At 40.8% G+C, this 23,404-nt stretch overlaps 1 protein-coding gene across 1 annotated transcript in view; it reads left to right on the forward strand.

The window, feature by feature from the left end:
• The window catches only part of PARD3B (par-3 family cell polarity regulator beta), a 925,380-nt gene that overhangs the window by 509,739 nt on the left and 392,237 nt on the right, over positions 1-23,404 (forward strand). The window contains exon 11 of the mRNA XM_080668084.1: positions 13,380-13,565. Within this exon, the coding sequence (XP_080524210.1) occupies positions 13,380-13,565 (186 nt within the window). The remainder of the gene's footprint in view (positions 1-13,379; positions 13,566-23,404) is intronic.

Consider the following 23,404-nt stretch of genomic DNA (forward strand, 5'->3'; position numbering starts at 1 on the left):
TTGATGGGATCACAATGGTACAGTGGAGTTGAAACAGACAGGCCAGCAAATGACTGTAAAAATAGAAAGTGATGAGAATCATAAGACTGGGGAAAAGAAACCGAATTAGGAGCTCAGAGGAAAGCAAGTTGTTTTCCCACTGATAACATCAGGGAAGGAAGGGTCTCTTGTGTGCTGAGCACCCAGTCAGGGCATTTGGAAATGCTAAGTAAATAGCCTTTTATTCCATTAAACCTTTGAGGGGGAAATAATGTCTATACTTGATATATACGCAGATACATGGGAAATAGGTTTTTCCTTATGTATGATTTCATTAAGTGTCACGAAAATTGTAGGTCTGTACCACCAGGAAAATGCTTAACCAGAAAGATTGTTTGCTCATTGTTCTTAGATAAGTCTTTCAGTAGGTGAAACTAGAGCTGTGCTGGATTAAATTTATACAGAATTTAATTCCTTAGGTAGAAACTGAATTGGTGTAGTCCTTGTTTAGTCTTTGACATGTACTTGACTTTGTTTGAAAATTAAGATCCATTAGTTCAGGGGAGAAAGGAGTCCTGCACAACCTATAGCTAGGGAGATATTGATTGGAAGTGTGCTGAACTTTTAAACTTCTTGTAATTACACACTGATTTTACAGGAATTAAAGCCATAGAAATTGCTCCTTTCCCCTTGTCCTGCTTTCCTATACTATATATAATGGCAAGGCGGGGGAGGATTCAGATGGTGAAATGCTGAAGAAGAATGTAAAGTGAAAGACAGCATTTAATAGCTCAACAGTTATTTAGGACTCGGGGGTCTCCCGAACAATCTCTTTCAAGAACTTGGCAGGAACAGTGAAGAGATGTGGGAGGAGGGATCTTCCCAGAATTGGGTTGCCTACCTCCTGTACCTTGGGAAAATATTACAGCTCCAGAAGCCACTGTGAACTTCAGACTCTGAGGTGCCGTGTTAGTCTGTTTGCACTGCTGTAACTGAGTGGCTTATAAATAACAGAAACTTAGTTCTCATAGTCTGGAGTCTGGAAGTCCAAGGTCAGATGCCATCATGGTTGGATGAGAGCCCTCTTTGGGTCGTAGACTCCTCATTGTATCCCCCTGGGTAGGAGAGACTAGGGAGCTCTGTGGGTTCTCTTTTATGAGGGTGCTAATCCCATTCATGATCGCCTCCCAAATCCCCACCTCCTGATATCATCACCTTGGGGATTAGGACTTCAATATATGAATTTGGAGGTGATGCAAATATTCAACTGATGGCAGATGGATATATGTGTCAAATAGAAAACCTGACATCAAAAGGAGAGACATGATTAAGAGAAATATAAGCCCTGTGATACATAGTTAATCCTTGGTATCTCCCATGTGTCAAAAAAAAAAAAAGAAGAAAGAAAGAAGAAAGAAAGGAAGGAAGGAAGGAAGGAAGGAAGGAAGGAAGGAAGGAAGGAAGGAAGGAAGGAAAGAAGGAAGGAAGAAACCGCCCAGTTGGTAAATGCAATTATTGGTCTAAATTCTTCACTTCCAATCAGAGCATCATATATCCATACTCTTGTCATGGTCTCATGGTGTGTGGAAAGTATTTTTCCAACTATAGCCTGTGGGTTTGGCCCCATGAATTCATTTGGCCAATGAGACGTTAATGAATGTTTTGTGAGCAAAGGTTTTAAAATTACTTTTGTTTTTAAGCATTGATCAGACCGTCAAACCTCAGAGGGAAGGCAAGGGAGGGTGGGAGTAAGGGGGAGAGATCAACCAAAGGACTTGTATGCATGCATATAAACATAACCAATGGACACAGACACCAGGGACATATATGTAATAACTTAATCAATAAAGAAAATTAAAAAAAAAACATTCCTGTTTTTAATCATGAGGGAAACATACTTCCTATATCCAGTGGTCTAAGGAAGATGAGAAATCCACAGCTTGGAGGCAGGCCTACCTGAGCCCAGCCTAGATCAGCCAAACCCCCATCGACCTGTAGATATGTGAGCCATAAACAGATGCCTTATTTTTCATGTCACAATTTTTGGTGGTTTGTTATGCAATATTTTTATGGCAACAGACAACTAGTACATTCACTCACTTTCCCCCAATTAACTCTGGGTAGATTTCCCCTCTCCTTTAAAATTGTTTTTTGTAGTGAGGATAGGAAGATATATCACAGTGTAATGTTATGGGTTTTCATACTCTATAGAACTTAAATGACTTTTTAGTTTATAGTCAATTTTATCTGAAAATTAATTTTAACAGATTGATTTAATTATTAAAAGCCAAATTATATGTCTATCTGCAAATGATGTTTTATATATATACAGGGTGTCCAAAAATATATAATATACTCATTTCTATAGATTCTTTTAAATTTTGAAAATGAACTGTATGTTAATAAATATTGACTTTATAATCTCAAAGTGTGTATACATTTTTGGGACACCCTGTCTATATGGTAATTATAAATACATACACACACATATATATATATATATATATATTAAGAACACTGGGATTATTTATCATTAATAGTGTACTAAAGGGGATTGGTTTCCCCTTGGAATCTCCTTAGGTGAAACTCAGACATCAGAAAAAATGGGTAGGGTTAAAATGGCTATGTTTTAATCACTTGATTTTCTTATAGCCGAAATCAACAAATATAAACTTCCCCTCCCCCTGCCTTTAATCAAATATCACTTTCTTGAGGCAGTGGTTGTACTGTTTTACATGGTAATGTGATTAAATAAAGGTGACTGTCTGCACCTGAAAGGAAAGAACATTAACAGGATCCTCTAGGGAAAATGTAGGTAACTGAGATGTAATTCCTGCCTTTAGAATTCTTAAGTTGGGAAGAAAGCTGTATTTCTTTACTAAAAGAGTTCTTGTACCCTAAATAATGACACACCTACTAAGAATGGAGGGTGTTATGTAGAACATTCTTATACTTTCACTGTAATGGTTAAAGAGTTTATTCTTTGACTATACTTCCCAAAATCCCATTGTAAACAACCTGCAATGCATTGTCTTTAAATGACCTACAGAAGTCTCCCAATCCAAAACTAAAAAATAATAATATATTTTTAAACTTCTCATAAGGAAACCAAACATTTAGGCCCCTTTAATAAGGAGTTCCTCATTCTAAAAGCTTCAGAATGCCCTGGCTGTCTGGCACAGCTGAGGCCTGGCGTGACCCCTATGACCTTTTGTTGTTGCTGATGCTGAAAGTGACATACGGAATGTAGACAAGAGTGTGATGCAGCCCGGCCCCAGGGGCTCAGTGGTTGAGCATTGACCCAGGAGGTCACAGTTCAATTCACAGTCAGGCACATGCCTGGGTTGTGGGCTCATTCCCCAGTGGGGGGCATGCAGGAGGCAGCCAAGCAATGATTCTCTCTCATCATTGATGTTTCTTTCTCTCCCTCAACCCTTCCTCTCTAAAATCAATAAAAATATATATATTTTTTAGCCCTAACCGGTTTGGCTCAGTGGATAGAGTGTCGGCCTGTGTACTCAAGGGTCCCAGGTTCGATTCCAGTCAAGGGCATATACCTTGGTTGCGGGCACATCCCCAGTAGGGGGTGTGCAGGAGGCGGCTGATTGATGTTTCTCTCTCATCGATGTTTCTGACTCTCTCTCCCTCTCCCTTCCTCTCTGTAAAAAATCAATAAAATATATATATACATATATATACATAATATACATCCTATCTAATAAAAGAGTAATATGCAAATTGACTGTACCTCTGCTACACCCACAAGCCATGCCCACCAGCTACGCCCACCAGCCAATCAGGAGCAAATATGCAAATAAACCCAACCAAGATGGCTGCAGCCACAGAGAGCAGGAGGGAGGCTTGGGTTTCCCTGGCAATGGAGGAAGCCAAGCTTTCCGCCTGCCTTTGCCAGCCCAGGCCTCCACTCAATACTACAAAGTTTCAATGATAGAAGATAAATAAATTCCAACAAAAATGGTGGCAGCCATGGATCTGGAGAGAGCAGGAGGCTAGGGTTGCCCCCGGTGATGGATGAAGCCAAGCTTTCCTGCACACCCTGGCCTGCCTTGGCCTGCGCTTAAAGCTACAAAGTTTCAATTATAGAAGATAAATAAATCCCAACAGAAATGGCTGCTGCCATGGAGCGAGCAGGACCCTTGGCTCCACTCCAGGCTACAAAGTTTCAATTGTAGAAGATAAATAAATCCCAGATACCAGGGCCTCCGCTTGGGTCGCCGGGTGGTGTGGCCAGCCTGCAAACCACCACAGGCCCCTCGCCCAGGCTGCCCCATGCCCCAAGGGAACCCCCACCTTGATCCAGGACACCCTTCAGGGCAAACCAGCTGGCCCCCACCCATGCACCAGACCTCTATCCTATCTAATAAAAGAGTAATATGCAGATTGACCATCACTCCAACACACAAGATGGCTGCCCCCATGTGGTCAAAGATCCTGCCCCCATGTGGACACAAGATGGCCACCACAAGATGGCTAGCAGGGGAAGGCAGTTGGGAGGGACCAGGCCTGCAAGGGAGGGCAGTTAGGGGTGACCAGGCCAGCAGAGGAGGGAAGTTGGGGGTGACTGGGCCTTCAGGGAAGAGCAGTTGAGGGGGACTCAGGCCTGCAGGGGAGAGCAGTTGGGGGGTACCAGGCCTGCAGGGGAGGGCAGTTAGGGGTGACCAGGCCTGCAGGGGAGGGCAGTTAGGGGCAAACAGGCTGGCAGGGGAGTGGTTAGGGGGTGATCAGGTTGGCAGACAGAAGTGGTTAGGGGCAATCAGGAAGGCAGGCAGGCGAGCAGTTGGAAGCCCGCAGTCCTGGATTGTGAGAGGGATCCCAGATTGGAGAGGGTGCAGGCTGGGCTGAGGGACACCCCCCCATGCACGAATTTCATGCACCGGGCCCCTCTAGTATGTGTGTGTGTGTGTGTATGTGTGTGTGTGTGTGTGTGTGTGTGTGTGTGTGTGTGTGTGTATATATATATATATATTTTTTAAGGGTGTGATGCAGAAAAAAAAAAAATGTAACTGGAAGGTTTAACCAGGAAGTTGTGCAGTATTTTTAGGACTTTGTTCATAATCTACAAGATTCCTCTCTCAAACCTCTCTCCTCTGCCCCATTTCTTTCTAGCCTCACCTTCCTTCCCTATGTTCCCTAGTGAAGCACTGCATTACTTGTATGCTAAGGAGCACTGTTTCTATGATATGCTTTATGTAAACATGTGTTCCATAGTCCAGTATTATTTTAAAAGCACTGAGAAGTCCCAAAATAAACAAACCCTTTCCCTAGACTTTTTCATCATAGAAACCCTCATTTCCCCCCTGACTGCAATGCTGTGAGCCTGTGTATTAGACCTTAGCTGGATCCATGTGTTATGGGGAACCCATCTGGTTGGCTTCCTGGGTTTCTGAAGCCTGCTCTAATTGGGCACAGCTTCGGGCCAGACTTCCTCAGGAAGCACTAGCAGCCCTTGCACTGGCTGTGGCGGGGTCAGAGGGCACCTCCAATTTCCTCAGTGCCACCCCTTCCTGAGCAGAGGGCTGGGCTGTGAGTGGAGCAGACACCATGACTGTGTGTGCCCTTATATTTTTATTTATGTTCAGCTTCTGTCCTTGAGAGTTGCATTGTCTTTTCAAGGTGTTATGTGCAGGGAGCCTGGCATACAAAGTATTTGTAATCACAAACACAGCTTCTCACATAGGCGTCTAATCCTCTCAGACCAGGCCCACCGTGCCTCCTTTTCAGATCAGTAAATTATTGCAATCAAATGGCTTGTTCTTGCATCTTATATTCATATAAAAGCATGTCTTCTTATAGTTTAACCACTAATTAATTGCCTATAGCATATTTAAGACATCTGTAATCATGTTTCTGTAATCCATTTTTAAAAACACAGAACAAAAAGACCTGCTGTTTCTTGATATTAACAAAGCAGGTTCTAGTTTTATAAAGCTCCATGCCATCTGAATATAAAATATCACTTATATTACTTTTAATGACAAAATATTATGTTCATTTTCTTAATCTCTATCAGCAAAGGAAAAAACTTGCCAGTGTCAGTAAACTGTGGAATTTGCTGGTATTTCATGGGTAAGTACTGTAAGTAGAAGAGGAAAAAGGTCGCTATGAGAATCTTAAGTCTGACTTTACTTTTGTTAGTTTCACTCTCTGACTTTTAGTATTAAATTAAGGTACTTTTAGATTGAACAGGCAAGAAAGAACGGCCGTTTTTTTGACATTTGTTTCCTGGTGTTAGGTTAACCCGTTACTTAAAGTAAACGGTTTTTGGTAAATTCAGCCAGAGCTCAGCTCTTGCTTTCAGTAGTTGCCTCCTTCTGCCCCTTTCAAAAAACATGGGAAAAAAAACAAAAACTACTAAGTATCTCAATTGCAAATACTTTATAGAATTTCCTTCGTTCAGATCTTTGGTTACAAATTATTTTAAAATGAATAAATGTGCACATAAGGACATATAATAAAATATTGATTATTGAGCTAACTATGAGAAATCTACATGGAATATTTCTATCCATTAAAAGTAAATACCAGTGTTGTTCACACGTAGCTCTGAAACTTTTCTGCTACTTATTGCAGCACTAACTTACATTTTTCTTTCCGTATGATTGATGTATAATATTGAACTGTGGGTTGGTTCTTAACAACCTATAGTATAATTCAGTAGATTTGTAAAAACTTATCTTCACTGTGATCTGTGTTGCTTTTTGGTAATTTGTCTATATTGTCCAGAAGACAAAAGACTTTAAAAGATAATCTATCCACTTGTAAATCACCCGTGAGTTCTGCAGATTTCATGTCTGTATCAGCAGCAGTGGTGGGAAAGTCTTTTACCATTTATTACAGTGATCATCCTCAGATTACCATTTACATTTGCATGTGCCCACTCCTCTCTCATTGTCTTCTTTTCTTTCCTCTCTGAGAAATATAATCTTTTTGAAATAAAATGCCTCCCAGCTGTTGGAACAAGCCTCTGATCCCCTCTCTCGGGTAATAGCCACATGTTGAATTTTATATAATCCAATTGGCCAAAAAGCTTTCATGTTTATAATAGCTACTCATGCTTTTCTGGAAGATTAAAAAATTTCTGAAATTAAGTGCCTTGCAGGTGTCTTATCCTTTCATTGTTGTGAAAATTTATTTAGCTATAACAAAAGTCTCATCACCCTAAATTCCTTAGAATTTACTTAGTTAACAAAAGTTAACAGTGGTTAAGCCTATTATAAAATATCCTGGCAGAATTGCCAGGTATGGCTTTTGCTTTATATATTTTTAGAAAAGCATTCTTTTTTTTTTTTTCTTAAAGCCCTTTTGTTTGAGTTTTGGTAATTGACAAAATGATTGCATGTGAAGCATAAGTCTTGCATAAAGTAAGCTGCTCACAACACAGACTAATTACACATTTGGGAGGCAAGGCTAAGACATCCAGAGCTTACTCGTGCTGAGCCAAGAACACAGCATTTAATGAAATGAGGACCATAAAGGGTTCAGCATGGATGCTTTCAGGTCTGACCTGGGCTTCTGGGAAATTGAACATTGGCCCTGCAGACTGGTGGATTCCCCCAGGATTTGAAAAGCCGGGTTATTACCACTTGTGTGCGTGAATCAAGCACTGCTTTGCAATACAAGAACATTTGTGATTCCAGAAATGGCCCCATTTGGAACACTCTTAAACTAATAATATAGATGCCTCCCCAGTCATCCATCTTCCTGCCTCTCTTTCCTCCTCTCACGCCAAGTAATTACTTTCGATATTTGTTTGATAAAAATGGTTAGAATGTCTGGCAAGCTCTGGCTATGTAGATTCTTCTGTTTCCTCTTTCCTATTCTTGAGGTCTGTTTTTTCCTCTCGGATAATACTGTGACTGAAACGGAAAGGCCCTCCCGTGTTGTTCAATAAACTACTTGTCAAGTATGTTCTGTATAAATAGGCCATTTCATATTTTGGGTTTAGTGCATAGTAGATGCTTGATAAAAATTTGCTGAATGACTATGGTTGCCAAAGATTAACTCTAGTCACTTGGGCCAGAACGGGTCAGTCTCATTCCTGAATCCCAACTGTGACAGGGTATTGATCATGTTTAGGTATAGAAATAGTAATGCAGAAAAAAAAAACGAGAAAATGGAGAAACAGGAAAAGAAACAACTGAATGGAAGGGAGAAGGATATGCATATAATCAGGGTGATAACCAAACAACAGCTGTAAAAACTTGAAGAACATTTGCCTAGAACACAATAACGGGTGGTTAAGGCTGGGGGTACATATGATAAAGCATTAAAAATGGCATATAAACTTTTTTAAAAGGCAGTTAACATGTTACTTACTATTTGGTTTTGCGTTTCACTTCTTTTTTTTATTTAACAAAGATAATGTCTATATATTCATCACAGCAGTATTTTCCAAATTGAAAACTATGATTCATTATTTCAATGTAGTGGATTGTGACCAAAGCTTTTAAAAAAAATAAAACAGCTTAGAAAATATTAGAACCCATTGCACTCTGGGTATTTTCTCATAAAACGTTTGTCTGTGTGTGTGTGTTCACACATAGACATATATGCGTGGAAGGATAGAGAGAACAGTAAACAGATAGATAATGTAGTTTTGGGGACTCGATCACAGTGCTTCCCAAACTTGATGAAATGTACCATGAACATTGCTGTTTGCAGTGTTCACTTGTGACTTGAGCTACGTGATGCAATTTAAAACCATGAACAATCAAAAGTCTATCACAAATTGGTAGTGACAGCACATCCCAGTGCCTTCATTGAGAATCTGATATTGAAGCTGGACTAGGGTATTATCTCCCCCAGGAGCAGAAAGTATGGTATGAAAAGGGAAAGACTCTGGCCTGACCCCACCAGCTGATGCAGGCCCTTTAAGGTGTGTTCTAGAAAGAGCATGGGGAGCTGGCATAGGCAGATGGCAAGAGGGGAAGTGACTGTGGACCCCCCGGGGAGGCTGTTCTGATGTCTGAGGATCCTGGAGCATGGCTGCCCTGAACATCCCCGATGGTGTCACTGACCTGGCAACACACATCAAGGACATTCACCGAGTGGCTTTGGGGTGCAAAGCTTTCCACCAGGTTCCTCCAGGAAACAGAACATACCTTTACCTAAGACATTACCCGAATATCAGCTCAGACTAATTTCCTCATTCAGCAGCCACTCAGAGGGCGGGTCCACAGCCGCTCGACTGACCAGGATGAGGGGTGCTTCCACAGCAGCCGATCCCCACAGGCCACACCCCCCACCAGTGCACAAATCTGTGCACTGGGCCTCTACTGTGTGTGTGTGTGTGTGTGTGTGTGTATATATATATATATATATATATATATATATATATATATATACACACACACACATATATATATATATATATGTATATATATGTATATATATATATATAATATGTATACATATTATGTATTATATATAGTTTTAAAAGAACATATGTAGCATATATTCTACTTATATATACTTCCACATAAGAATGGCCATATTCCAGTGCCAGTAGATAACCAAGTTATTTTCTGTAGAAATAGATGAGGCAGGATGAGGGGCAGGTAGGTAATAGGTAGGTAGATGAGTAGTTATCTGATTATGTGTATGAAGTGTATACGTTACATAATTGAAATATACTGCACACATAAGTTTTTGTGCTTAATTTCATATATTCTCACATGATTAAAAGTCATCGTGTCAATACTATTTTCCATAACTATGCGATTCTTAATAAGTAAGAGTACAGAAATAGCATACATGCAAGCAGTACTAACCTGACAAACACCACTTGCTAGGCTGCCTTTTTATTCTCAGTTCTTATATAAGTAAAAGGTAGTATTCTGCAGATGTTCCAACCAATAAATTTAATACTTACCACTTTTCATTCTCTGTATGTGCCACAATGTTCACATTTCTGCCTTTGGAAAATTAGCTGCTATAAATTCAGACATAACTAAGTGCAGAATTCCCTAACAGTTCACCAAGTAAGTGGTCAGTCATGAACCTGTGAGCCTGAGATCTAGTCAATTGAAGAGGCTTTTACCGCCACCCCATTCTGGGACTTGGGAACATATGGACAGGCCGTTCTGATGTTCCAGTGCCTCTCTGGATCCTGGTGGCCTTAACCTCAACAACATCTGGCAATTGTTGATTCAGGGCCATGGTTCTCAGCTGGAGGTGATTTTGACCCCAGGAGACATTTAGTAACGCCTAAGGCCTTTTTGGTTGTCACAACTGGGGAAGGAACTACTACCGGCATCTAGGAGGTAGTAGCCAGGGATTCTGCTAAATATCCTACCATGCATGGGCTAGTCCCTTACTACAAAGAGGTATCAGGTCCCAAATACCAGTCGTGCTGAGGCTGAGAAAGCCTGAGTTGAGGATCCTGTCTGGCTGGCCCAGGGCAGGAGCAAGGACATTAGACCTGGGTGCATGCAGCTTGGGCATCTGAGCATCCATCCTAGGCCCTGCTCTAGGAACCTCAAGGACTTTGACTCTGGAGACATGGCCTCTAGTAGCAAAGTGTAAGAGGTAATGAAAAGACAAAAATCAACGAAATTCGTAAGATTTCCTTGACTGTGCCAAGCTTGCCTCTTTGGTTTTGTTTTCCCTCTGGATGTCTTGGGTGGAGAAAGCAAGGGACACTCCTGGCACAGTGTGGGAAGAGCCCTTGTCTGAAAGCGAGGAAGCTGGGGAGAGTCGAAGGTCCCATGTACCGCTGCCTTTGGGCTCATCCTATAACCAAGGCCTTGCATTGGGGCCCTTGTGAGGACTTTATACCCCTCTCCATCCTGCCCCAAAATGCTGTCTGGCAAGATTTGAGTTTAATTTTCCGAGTAACTAGTTGAGCCAAGATTATTGGAGGAAGGCATTTAGCATATTGATTTTTTTGTCCATTAGGTAAAGGGACATTTATTTCTAACAGGAAATGGCTATGTTAACTACTGTAATGGCTTCCTCCACCATTGGGAATGTTGCTATTATTAGAGACCACTAATTATGGCCTGAGCCTGGTATAGCGTAAGAAAGATATAAAATGTTACTGTAATTGAGTGGAGGATGTGAAATTGCATAGTGTCTGACGGTCCCTGTAGGCATCTGTCTTGGAAGTTCTTGTGGTGAGGCCAAGTCATGGTGGTTCAGAGAAACTGAGACTTGGTACAGCCGTGAAGAGTCTCACACAGGAACCACACTGCCTGGGCTCCACACAGCTCCCACACTGACAAGTCTTACGGAATGTCGGCATGGTACTTACATGCATGCACACATGTACTTACATGCATGCACACATGGCACTACATACATGCACACTTTACTTACACACATGCACACACAGTACTTACAAACTGCCATGCAGCTCAGTTTCCTCATCCATAAATGGGCATCAGAATAATCCCCGAAGGCTTGATGGGAAGAGTGAGTACATGGCTCTGTGTGAAGCACTCAGAAAAGAACCACTCAATCACTGTGAGCCCTGAATGTTTTTGTTGTGATGTCTGGCTCTCTGATATCAGGGACTTAAAAAAAGATACCTTTTAAGTTAAAAATGAAAAGATAACCATACTTCACCTGATTTATATTTTGTTTTTACCACGTATGCACTAAACGAAAGGTGTCAGTACAACTGGTGGTTATTAATCTTTATAAGAGTTAAACCGTTGCCAAAAGAAACCGGGCTTGATTATGGAATAAAGTGATGGAAGCAAAACTGGTCTTCGTATCTCTGACTCTGTAGATAAAAAACCAGAGCAACTTCCTTGTCTTTCTCTCTCACAAACTTCTAATAAGAACAGCTGTTCTTTAATTTATACTTTAATTCAGCAGAACTTTATTACACTTAGATTCACTAAATCCCAGAGAGGTCTGGACACATAAGTGATTTTGGAAATGTTATGGATTCTGAATAGGGCATTCTGGAAAACAAAGATGCAGTCTAATAATTTGCAGTTAACTCTGGCATTCCAATGGAAAAAAGACAGCTAGTTTTAATCAAGTAATGAAATTTTTCTTAGATAATAATAAAATGAGTTAGTTAAAAGAGCTAGCCTGTAATAGGTTTATTAAATTAAGCAATAAAGTTTCATTTTTTTTGAAACTACCTATTGTCAAAATATTTACAGCTAATTTCATTTACAATGAAATTAAATGGAAGGGACTATTTCTTTAAAGTTAGACATGGGTTTTCTCTTTTTTTGGTGGATCTGGCTATGATCCGACCTCCAAATCCTGGTTTAATTATGGGTTCTTCGCTACCTCTGATTTTATAGTTGTCATTTTGTGACTGGCGTTTAGACCTTCACAGTAATTTTCAAAATATGTAATTTTACATAAGAATCCCTCCAAGTAACCTTAAGATGAGAGTGTCTAGACATAATTATGGAGAGGAAGGAACTACCGACCTCAAGAGCCGATGGTTTCCAGGGCCATCTCGTTTTCAAATGTTAACCCCTGTGGCAGCGTTCGTCTTTCTGCAAGCCCAAGAGATGTGGGAGGGGCACCTGCAAAGTTTACCACGTGGGCAGCACTTTCTGGTGTATATGTGGAAATACTGGGGACCAAATATGATTAACCACGGGCTTCTCCCCGGATGCCTGAACCCTAAGTGTGCCTTTTCCACCGTCCTCTGTATTTTCTGAGAACTGCTATTTTTGTGTCTCAGGTTCATTTGTCAAAGAGAACATGAATATTTGTTGTGTATTATACTTTTTGTCTAGGTTCAAAAATGGGTTGCCAGTCAGGTATACTACCCAAAGATGCATGGGTAAGGCCTGAGTTTTCACAAAGTAAAATTTAATTCAGTGTTATCCATTACAAGTCACATCTCTCTAACTTTAAAATAGCATGTTCTTTTCCCAATGCTCTGCATCCTATGGACAATCTTTATCAGTAGCATTGCTTTCACAGTAAATGATATGTTTTCAATTATATAAGCCAGGTATTTCTCCAAAATTTTAGCATGTTTCTACACTAAGCTCTGTCTCTTTGTCTGTAAAATGAAGGTGTTACAACCACACCACATCTAAGGGCTTCCTGGTATCTAGGATTCCCTAAGTCTAATACCCAGCCAGTTTAATTATTGAGAATATCTTGCCAAATTTCCAAATACTTATGCAATGTTTCAAATGACATGGCCCTGCCTTGCCAAAGGATCCTCTCTTGGGCCCATTACCAACTACAATTCCCCAAACCCTCCACCTCTCCATGGGCGTGGTGGCCCCTGCAGAGAGAATGACCCCTCCCCCCTTTGCCCCATGGGGACAGGAATGCAACTGTTAGAGGTCCAATCGCCGTCTTACCAAATGCATCTGTGTTTGGCCATGTGAGTATGTGAATATTGACCTGCTTTCTTCCCTCCACTCTTCTCATGTCCGTCTCCCCAACAGAAAGGAGAACCTGACTGCCGGGCCCTCTCTCCAGAAACCACGGACCAGCTCACTTTTGAGATCCCCCTGAATGACTCTGGCTCTGCTGGTCTGGGAGTGAGCTTGAAAGGGAACAAATCTCGAGAAACTGGAACAGACATGGGGATTTTTATCAAATCCGTCATCCATGGAGGTGCTGCTTTTAAGGTGGGTAAGAAGATCTTTCCCCATCAGTGGGGAGGTACTCAGAGGTGCGGCTCTGGGGCCTGCGGTCTGGAAGGAGAAGGTGTGTGAAGGGGAGACCACTGGGCCTCGTGCCACACTCAGAAATGTGTGTGTGGACACATTTGGGCAGCAGGGGAGCGGTTAATTTCATTTCCTAGAGATGGTTCTACAAACCCACCATGATTAATATGCTCTCTTGCATTCTTTTTATTACTCTGTGTGAATGACTCTGGATGTGTAAGCTGACAGACTTGAACCTAAAAATACACCATCAGAAAAACAGAACGAAAAAATAAGTCAACGTCAAGGCAGCACATAAGAAAATTGCGTTTGCAAGAAAGAAAGCTCAGTGAAGCTTGTGAGTGAGTGTAGTAGAAGCTAAAGGCCATTTATCACATTTTATGCACTTGGAGATAACCATGGTGCTGGGAATGCAGATTTGCCTTTGAACTTGGAGAAGCTTATACATCGCCCCCCCCCCCACCCAAAAAAAAAGGGGGGAGGGGAGAATGTGATTCTGCCCTTTCCCTTTGGATTGGGAGTGTGATCATAGCTGTTAGCATGGGATCAGGTATAGTTACTAGAAGGCCTCTGTTCAGTTCCAAACCACCACCTGCTAGCAAGGAACTTGACCTGCCATGTTCCCGTTCCCTCATCTGTAGAATGGGGATAATAAGTAATACCTAATCCATGGGGTTTCTCAGGATTAAATAAAGTGATACAGACCATGTGATTAAAGCAGTAAAGTGATCACAGAGGGAAACATGCTTGAGCTCACCTTCAGCTCCTGCTGGACAGTGGGACTTCCTGAGTTTGCGTGTGGCCTCAGCTACTCTCTCACTCTGTGAACGTAGGCAGGTCACTTGTCCTCAATATGCCTCAGTTTCCTCATTTGTAAAAAGAGTAAAATTAGTAGTGCCTACGTCCTGGTGCTCCTGCGAAGATAAAAAAGAGCAATATGTATAAAGTGCCTAGCACAGTGCCTATGATAAGCCTTCAATAAATGTTAGCCATTTTTTAATAATCTTGATATTAATAATGTGTGCCATCTCCCCCACAAAACCCAAGCAGACCTAGTTAGGTTTATAGGAGCAGCCTGCTCCTAGAATCCTGGTTTTGTGGGAGCATTTTTCTTCATATATATATATATATATATATATATATAAAAATATAAATTGATTTCAGAGAGGAAGGGAGAGGGAGAGAGAGATAGAAACATCCATGATGAGAGAGAACCATTGATCGGCTGCCTCCTGCACGCCTCTCACTGGGGATCGAGCCCACAACCCAGACATGTGCCCTTGACTGTAATCGAACCCAGGGCCCTTCAGTCCACAGGCCAACACTCTTATCCACTGAGCCAAACCAGCTAGGGCCATTTTTCTTCTTCACCCTACCATATCACTTTTGTTTCATAGACACTGTGAAACTGTCTTTTTTCAGTCTTTTTCCTCAGTAATTAGAACTGCATTGTGGAGAGACAATTCTTTAATGCACTCCTTGGATCCATCAGCTTTTGTTATGTAATAAGTGACAAAATGTTAATAACATACATCGGTAAACCTTTATTTCCTTCATGATCCTCATGACTGCAGGGCAGCTAGAGGGGTTCAGATTCAGGCCAGCATCTATCACACTGTAGGCTGACAAGTCTGACTGTGGTCCCCACATCCTTGGTGTCTTGGGTCAGCAAACTAGCTGCAGCACGTTCCTAATCCATGAGTTCTCAGAGGGCCCACAGCAATGGGTGAAGCCTCATCAGTTCTAGGATCCAAACTGGCTTACAGTGACCACACACACACACACACACACACACACACACCCCATTGGCCAAAATAAGTAATATGATTGAATCCAAAGTCAATCCAAGGTGTGAGGAAATACATTCCACCCATGATGAAGCCATAGCAAAATGTGGGTACAGAGAAGGATGGAGATTTGAGGCCCATCATCCAGTCTACCAACAATCTAGCTCCAAAATGCAGAACCAGAAGCAGAAGGAAAAAATAGTAATAATAACAACAACAACAAATAACATTCACTGTTCTTAGTGCCAATATATGCTAGACAGCATGCAAAGTATCTCTCTGGCTTCTCTCATTTTGGCTCGACGTTCACACTGGGTTATGAGTGCAGTGGTTAGTGTCCCTCCACAGTGTGCCTGTGCTCACACAGCCAGGACTTGCTTAACCTCAGGGTTGAGCGCAGGCAGTTTGCCTTCAGACCCTGTGCTATGCTTCCCTGAGATGCGGGCTGTTTATCTGAGCGGTTTATCTTCCTAGAGATCAGGGCCTGTTGCCCTGGAACTATCTTGTATCAGGCTTGTCATTCTGAGCCAAGCCACCTAAGCATGTGCTGTGTTTGAGGGTGAGTCTTGGTCATCATGTTGGTGGACATCAGCTTGATATTACCCTTCTTATTCCTGATGACAGCTCTATTTGCAGAATTTATTCCAAGGAAAATTGAAACTGAAATGAATTTTGGGAAATTAAAAGCAAACATCTTAGCTTTTTTTATGGGCAATAACTTACGTGCAAGCGGCTACGGGAGCGCTGGTTTAATATGTATATCCATGTTTGTGAAAGTGAGCATCTCCTTACCTAAGCAGTTTCTCACAGGCCTGCTTCTTGCAGAAGGATTTCACTTTGCATTTATGTAAATTTCTTTCCTGATGCTGGTCTGCTGAGTCAGACGATCACACCATTAAAGCCCACTGGACAGCATGTTTATAGCTGATCTTAGGCAGTAAAAAGCATCAGTGATGAATTTAGCCTTATTGTGAAGGTTTGGTATCCATTCATCTTGTTTACTTTGTGCAGTGGAAAGGGTAGAGGCCTAAGCATTGTTCACCAGAAATCTGATTCACTAGGGAAAACAGAAAGAAAATTTCACTCTTCTCCTGCTGCTGTTCTAATCATCTGCCTTTACTCCTCAGAAAACTGCCACCTACTCTGCGGTTCAGGATGCTGTTTTACAAAAATTGTTTTGAGACTTTGTTCCTGTCCCTGTTCAGAAGATACCCATGTAGCAGACTGCAGGTCCCCGGGGCCAAGGGGAGATAAGCTTGGGGAACATGGGCTTTGGCCTCTGGCCCCAGGTTTTTAGCTGAAACCAACAAAATAACCTTTCTGCCGGAGCACAGTCTTCTTCCTGGCCCTTCAGACCACTAATTGGTTCTCAAGGTGTTGTTTCCCTTTAGGGAAGGTGGGTTTTTGAAAACTAAACTACTTTGAAAAGTATGACCAAATTCTTCCTGCGGATTCTGTGTGCTGTATCTCCCCTGGGGCTTCGGTTGGTATAAACAAAGACAGCCTACTTCTTGCCAGATGTAAAACCCTTGAATGACTAGGACTATACTAGGAGGCTTCTGTTTCCCCCCTTACCTTTCAGGCTACTGCTTTCTATCATTTCATTCTTATTTGAGTCATTTCTAACAGAGAAGTAAAGCTCTATTTGAAAGTAAGAGCATCCAGCTAGCCTAGGACGGGAATCCCTCACTCACTCCACGGGAAAACAAAGTAATAGTTTTACTTACTCAGAATTACCCAAATGCTTAAATATCTAAATTCCAGTCAAGAACCCTGGAAACTCTGCCCTGTTCGTGTTAGGACACAGCATCTGCCATTTCAGACTGCTTTGCATCTAGAGTTCTCTGTGGCTCCCTCTGAGGCATCGGTTTGAGCTTCCTTAGCAATGTGCTAAGTGACCTTGGACCATAACAGCCAAATACAACGAGAAGTGTTGATCCTAATATGCTTAAACAATAACATGCATTACTGTATGTCTGTAGTTTCACCTCAGTTTCTATCATCCGTCCTGGGCATTTGCTCCTGAAGTACAGGGCAGTTGTGTCTAGAACCAACATAGACTAGACACAAGCATACTAGTGTGTGTTAATTTCTCATGACCCAGGCACTGTGAGTGGAATACGTTAGTATGCCATGAGGATACTTTTCCAAGATTCCACTTTTGTGATTGGAATTTAAAGTTAATGTGGTGTTGTTGTTACTGTTAGGTGAAAAGAAACGTTGTCTTTGTTGCATTTAGAAAAAAAAATACCTTGAGAAAACTACTCTCCTTTCCCAAAATTCACACAAAAATCAGCTTTTCCTTTTCTCCACAAAACCTTGATTATCAGATTGAAGACCTTAGATGTTTTCACTTATTTGGTAAACATTTTGAATTCTGAAATCAGTGGCTTGTTTAGTTTGGTTTTTTGCTTTGCTTTTGATGTACTATGTCAATTGAACCTTTTTTTTTTTTTTGAGAAAATGCATTTTTACATCTATTGATTATACTAACTTAAACTACTTTTTTTTTTTTACCTAACAATGAATCACTTTAAGAAAAATATCACTAGGATAGTGATATTTTGAAGATTTAGATAGACTATTAACATATAGTAAAAACCGAAATCTCACAGTCTAATTTTTTTTATTTGAATATACTGACTTTGGGACTGAAAAGTGTCCTGTGGAAACCTTGAAATAATAAGGTAAAATTAAAATTTAAAGACAATTTTTGCTAAAGGAAAAATGTCATGTACCAGGTAGATTAAGGGCTCTTAAATAGAGAGAATGAATTTAAGAATACCTGTTATTCTTTCAAAAATTAATTAGCGAGGTTTGTGCTTAATAAATACTACTTGATGATGATGAAATTAAATGAAGGAAAAATGCCTGACATAGCTAATTGCAAATGCATGCACTCGGAATATGAAATAGATATAATTTAAGTGATTTGATTTTGGTGTGCTTAGGAAATTCGATGCAGAATTTTTATAATCTACACTACTTAGTAATTGGTAGAAGAAAAAGTTTTATCTAATACAAGCAATCCTCCTATTTTTAAAATGACTAAAATACAAATTTTTGGAGAGACTCTGCCCAGTTCCAGAATTTCTGGGAACATGGGCTCATGCTAAACCTCCCTGTCTCTTCATAATGAGGAACATTTAATAGCATCCAAGCTCTTAACAGGGTCCGGTAGGAGTTCCCAGCATGAGTAATTTCCACCTTCATCTCTGCTGGTATCTATAAATCATGTGACAGATCTATAATTAATGAATTTAAAGGAAGATAAAAAGAACAGCTTTTTAAGGAACACTAATGTTAAATGATTTCTTTAACTATTCATTTTCCTTAAAATTGATAATGTTTTCTACTGGTAGAGCCTTAAAGATCATTACCAGTAGTCATGTCTTCCAGATTTATACCTTTGACAAAAGGACCATACATACACTCTGAGGTCATAAATAGCTCCATTGCAAATCCTCAAATGTTAGAAGCCAAACTCTACATTTCATCCTAATCACAAAAATATTATACACGTTATGGACAACTAAAAACAGGAACTTTACCAGGACAAAGTCACACTCACAGTTTGTCCATGAGAATTTTACCTAAAGCACTGGCTAGTGTGGGGCTCAGTTGGTTGAGCATCGCCCCGTGCATCAAAAGGTTGCTGGTTCCATTCCCAGTTAGGGTACATACCCAGGTTGCAGGTTCCATCCCCAGTTGGGGTGCGAGATAACTGATTGATGTCTCTCTCTCTCTTTCTCTCTCTCTCTGTCTAAAAAGCAATAAAAACATATTTTTAATCAATCAATAAAACATATTTTACCTTAAGAAGTGAAATTAGTAATTTAAAAATGAGAAAATTATCAATTGTAATATTATGTTTAAAATCCAGTATCCATCATTACTTTTCTTGCTGATCTTTATCATTCTCTCATTTTTATTTCATGCATGGACATGTAAATGAGGAACAAATTTATACCATGCTGGGTAAAATTTTGGAACTCTACATCAATTTGATGTATATTTTGGACTCCATGATTATCTCAGTAGGCTTGAATAATAATAAAGAGTTGGTAGACCTAATTAAAAAGGAAATTATAATCTACAAAAGTTGATATCCCAAAGTGATGATCCTTTGTGTCTGAAAACAGCACCTTCCACCTAGGAAGCCATGCCCCACTTCCTGGTCGGTACTGATAGGAATTACAATGTGCTCAGAGTTTTGTTCTAGACGCTCTTCTTCAGGCCCATGTTTCTAGTGACCAGGCTTTTAGCAATCATAGCATGAATGAGAGCACACTTTTTTTTTGTTTTGTTTTTTAAGTAAATAAATACTTTTCAATAAGTTGGTGAGCCCTCTGAGATTCTAATCCGGTTAGGCATTCATGCAGAATCTTTTTGATTCATATATAACATATGCCTTGGTAACTTTTTATTATCAGGTATTCTAGGCCAAAGTAAACTGAAAAGAGAAAATCAGGAAGTGGATAGGAAAGGATGGAGAGGAAACTGAAATGACGGGAGACAGAAAAAGTGTAAAACAAGCAGAGGATGCTATCTCTGCACAGGAGGCCAGTGATTATTTGTGCTAAGTCAGTACTTCTGAAATTGTCTTGCTGAGGAAATTGTAAGAATCAGGAATGCCTATAATAAAAGCTCTTAGTTATGGTGTATTTGTTTATGCCCCATGTTTCCAGGAGGTGTTCAAAATGGAAAGAATTATAACACATTTTGAAAACATTGTATCAGAATGGTTTTATGTATATTGTGATGCTCTCAAGAAATACTGTTCAGATATCTCTTTGAAAAAGTCTCAGATGCCCCAGTGCTGAGTCAAGAGTATGTTGCTGGAACTTCACTGGTTTGCTACATAGAAATGGAGTGAGGCTTTTACGGCAATAGCTGAATTAGGTCAATACATTTAAAATTTTGCATAGCTGACCCCCTGATATTGGGCCAGTTCACAGAAAGTAATCAAGCTTCACTTTTAGAATTGTAAAGGTTCTCGGAACATGTGCGGGTGTATCCAGGCCAGCCTGGATTCACAGATCTCCCAGAGTCATAGTTTGTAAATTAAACAATTGGTCTATTGTAGTTGAAACTTATACCAGGCCCAAAGCACCTGAATGAAATGTTTTTCAAGTGACTCAATTTAGCAAGTATTTCTTGAACATCTGCAGTGAATTATGCAATATATAATAGACTGGAGACAGAAAACTTAAGGCGGCTCATTCCATAAGCTAGGGAGGTGGTAGCATAATAAGGGAAATATACAAACAACTCTAATATGATCAGGGTGGTGGTAGACAAATATAAAATATCATGGGTGGTGAGAGGATGGAGCAATTAATTCTGTCTGTGGAGAAAAATATGAATGGAAGGCAGTTGCTGAGCTTTGTTATAAACGATAGATATTCAATAGGTGAGCAGGAATGCCAAGGACGTTTGGGATGGAAGGAAGAGTGTGGGTCAACTCACTGTGGCGTATTCACCAGAATGCAACATATTGCCCCTTGAAAATAGAGCTCTGGCTGGGTAGGAATGTCCCATTCATGTGGGTTGAAAAGGTCTTAGGACAGATGATGTAAAGTATTAGCTGATGGAGGTAGGTACCCTTCAAGACAAAAATTTACGTGCTTCCATTCTTACCAACTTTCTTTATTCCACTTCTTTATTTTAAAACTGTGCTTTAAATCTTGATTTATTCTGTTCCTTTCATTACAACTATTTTTCAATGAAATTAATGTATTTCAGTCTGACATGCAAGGTTCTTTTCTAGGTTGGGATTTGTTGTTGTTATTGTTCAAAAGTACAACATGCAGTTGTCATGCAGTGACTTTAGGGAGTGGAGAAGGTGTTTTTCAGGACCCCCTCTCCCCCAGTCAGTGCCTAGACACCCACCCGCTCCAAGGACACCCTGCTCTGCAGTCTGAAACCAGGCTTTGGGGTTTGGGCTCTGGCTGTGGATACTATCCCAGAAGGCTTTACCCAGGGCCCCTTTAGAAACATGCAGAGGCAGGAGCCGACATCTGGTCATGATTAATCCTCTCAACACCATGGCCTAATGCGGACTGGCGTTGGGCCCCAGCCAGCTACTCCTGGGAAAGCCAACCTACTCTCTCATGCTTGTCTCAGGTTCTGTGGTGGCAAGTTTTTTTACCATGGCTTCCTTACTCTCCCCTCTCTAATCATGAGAACTTTAGAGATAAAGATGCCTCACGAGAAATTGGCCCTAAGAGGTGGGTTGAGCCATGTAATGTCACCAGTAATCATGGCAGAGGTCATACCCAGAATCCATTGAATTTAGTGGGAGCTGAACTCCAAGGTCACTGGACCCCACCCTGGAAATACTTCAGTGGGCACATGGGACCTCCTCCTGACTGCCCCCTCTCCCCTACTAAGAATCACCTGGCCCAGTGTCCAGCTGAGGAGAAACCATGGTGTAAATACTTATTTTTGTTTATTTATTTATTTTTGTTGTTGTTAATCCTCATCCGAGGATATTTTTCCAATGATTTTTGAAGGAGGGGGAGAGAGAAACATCGATGTGAGAGAGACACATTAATTGGTTGCCTCTCAAATGAGCCAGGACCAGGGCCAGGGATCGAGTCAGCAACCTAGGTATGTGCCATTGACTGGAATTGAACCTGGGACCCTTCAGTTTATGGGCAGACACTCTATCCACTAAGCCAAACTGGCTAAGGCAATATTTATTTTAAGAGGTGAGAATCTGTAGCTTTTATTAGATTCTCAAAGGAGGCGAAGAGCCCCTAAAACACAAAAATTACTAGCAAAGTGGTTGAAAACATGGACTTTCGAGTGAATAAGACAGTTCAAATCAGCTTTTAGAAATGTTAATTGTCATAATGCACCCAACCATCCTGGTCTTTGGTTTCTTCTGTTATAAGATGGGGCAATAGTCCCTAATGTATAGGATTGCTGTATGGATTAAATCGTCTAGTGCATGTAAAGGTTTTAGCACAGTGACTGCACAAAGTAGAAAATCATTAATAATTCTTGTCATTAATAACTGTAGTGCCTTTAATCATCTCTAGGACTCTGATTTTAGATGCACATAGCATGACAGCTACAAGTCTGACTCAAAGCCAAGTAGACCTGGTCATGCCAGTGCCCTTTAACAAGTCACTTAATTTCTCTGAGCCTCCTTTTTATATCTCTTAAATAGTGGAGAGTAGTATCAAAGGGTTGTGGTAAGAAATGAATGAGAGAACATATGCAAAATATTTGCACAAGGACTGGCTTGTATTAGTGTTCAGTTAAAGGGAGATGTAAAACTCAAACAGTTCACTCTTCCTCCTGCATTAGAACCAGGTGAGGGCTGATGAGATTTGAAGCCAGCCCAGGACACGGAGAAGACTTAAATCTCCTACCAGTTTTTACTTGCCCTAAGGTACCCTGAGGAAGTTACTTATCTTTTCTCTGTTCTTCCTCTTTTGAAAATTTCCTGTACTCACTCCTAGCTTGAGGATGGACACGTTGGTTATGGGGTTGCCAGAGGTGAGAGTGTAGTTGCTGTCATTGTGATTAGGAAGGAAAGTGTCTACGTGTGTTCAGGCTGCTATAACACAATACCATAAACTGCCTGGCTTATAAACAACAGGAATTTATTTCTCACAATTTTGGAGGCTGAAGCCTAAGATCAAGGCACCAGTGGATATGAGTCTGGTCAGGGCTCCCTTTGGGTTGATCGATGGGCATCTTCTTGCTGTAAGTTCACATGGCAGAGGGAGCAGGGATCTCTCTCGCTCAGGCCCCATTTTAAGAACACTAATCCCATTCATGAGGGCTCCATTCTCATGACCTAATCACCCCCCACAAAGGCCCCATCTCCTAATAACTTTATGTTGGAAGTCAGGATTTCAACATATAAATTTGGGCAGGGGCATGGGGGATACAAACATTCAGTCCATACAGAAAGGGATTTAAAAAAAAACAACACACAAATGTAAGCATGGCTCAGATTATAGCGAAATAAATACCCTAAGATTACTGAGGAATATC

Source organism: Plecotus auritus (assembly GCF_963455305.1).
Source record: "Plecotus auritus genome assembly, chromosome: 5".
Lineage (NCBI taxonomy): Eukaryota > Metazoa > Chordata > Mammalia > Chiroptera > Vespertilionidae > Plecotus > Plecotus auritus.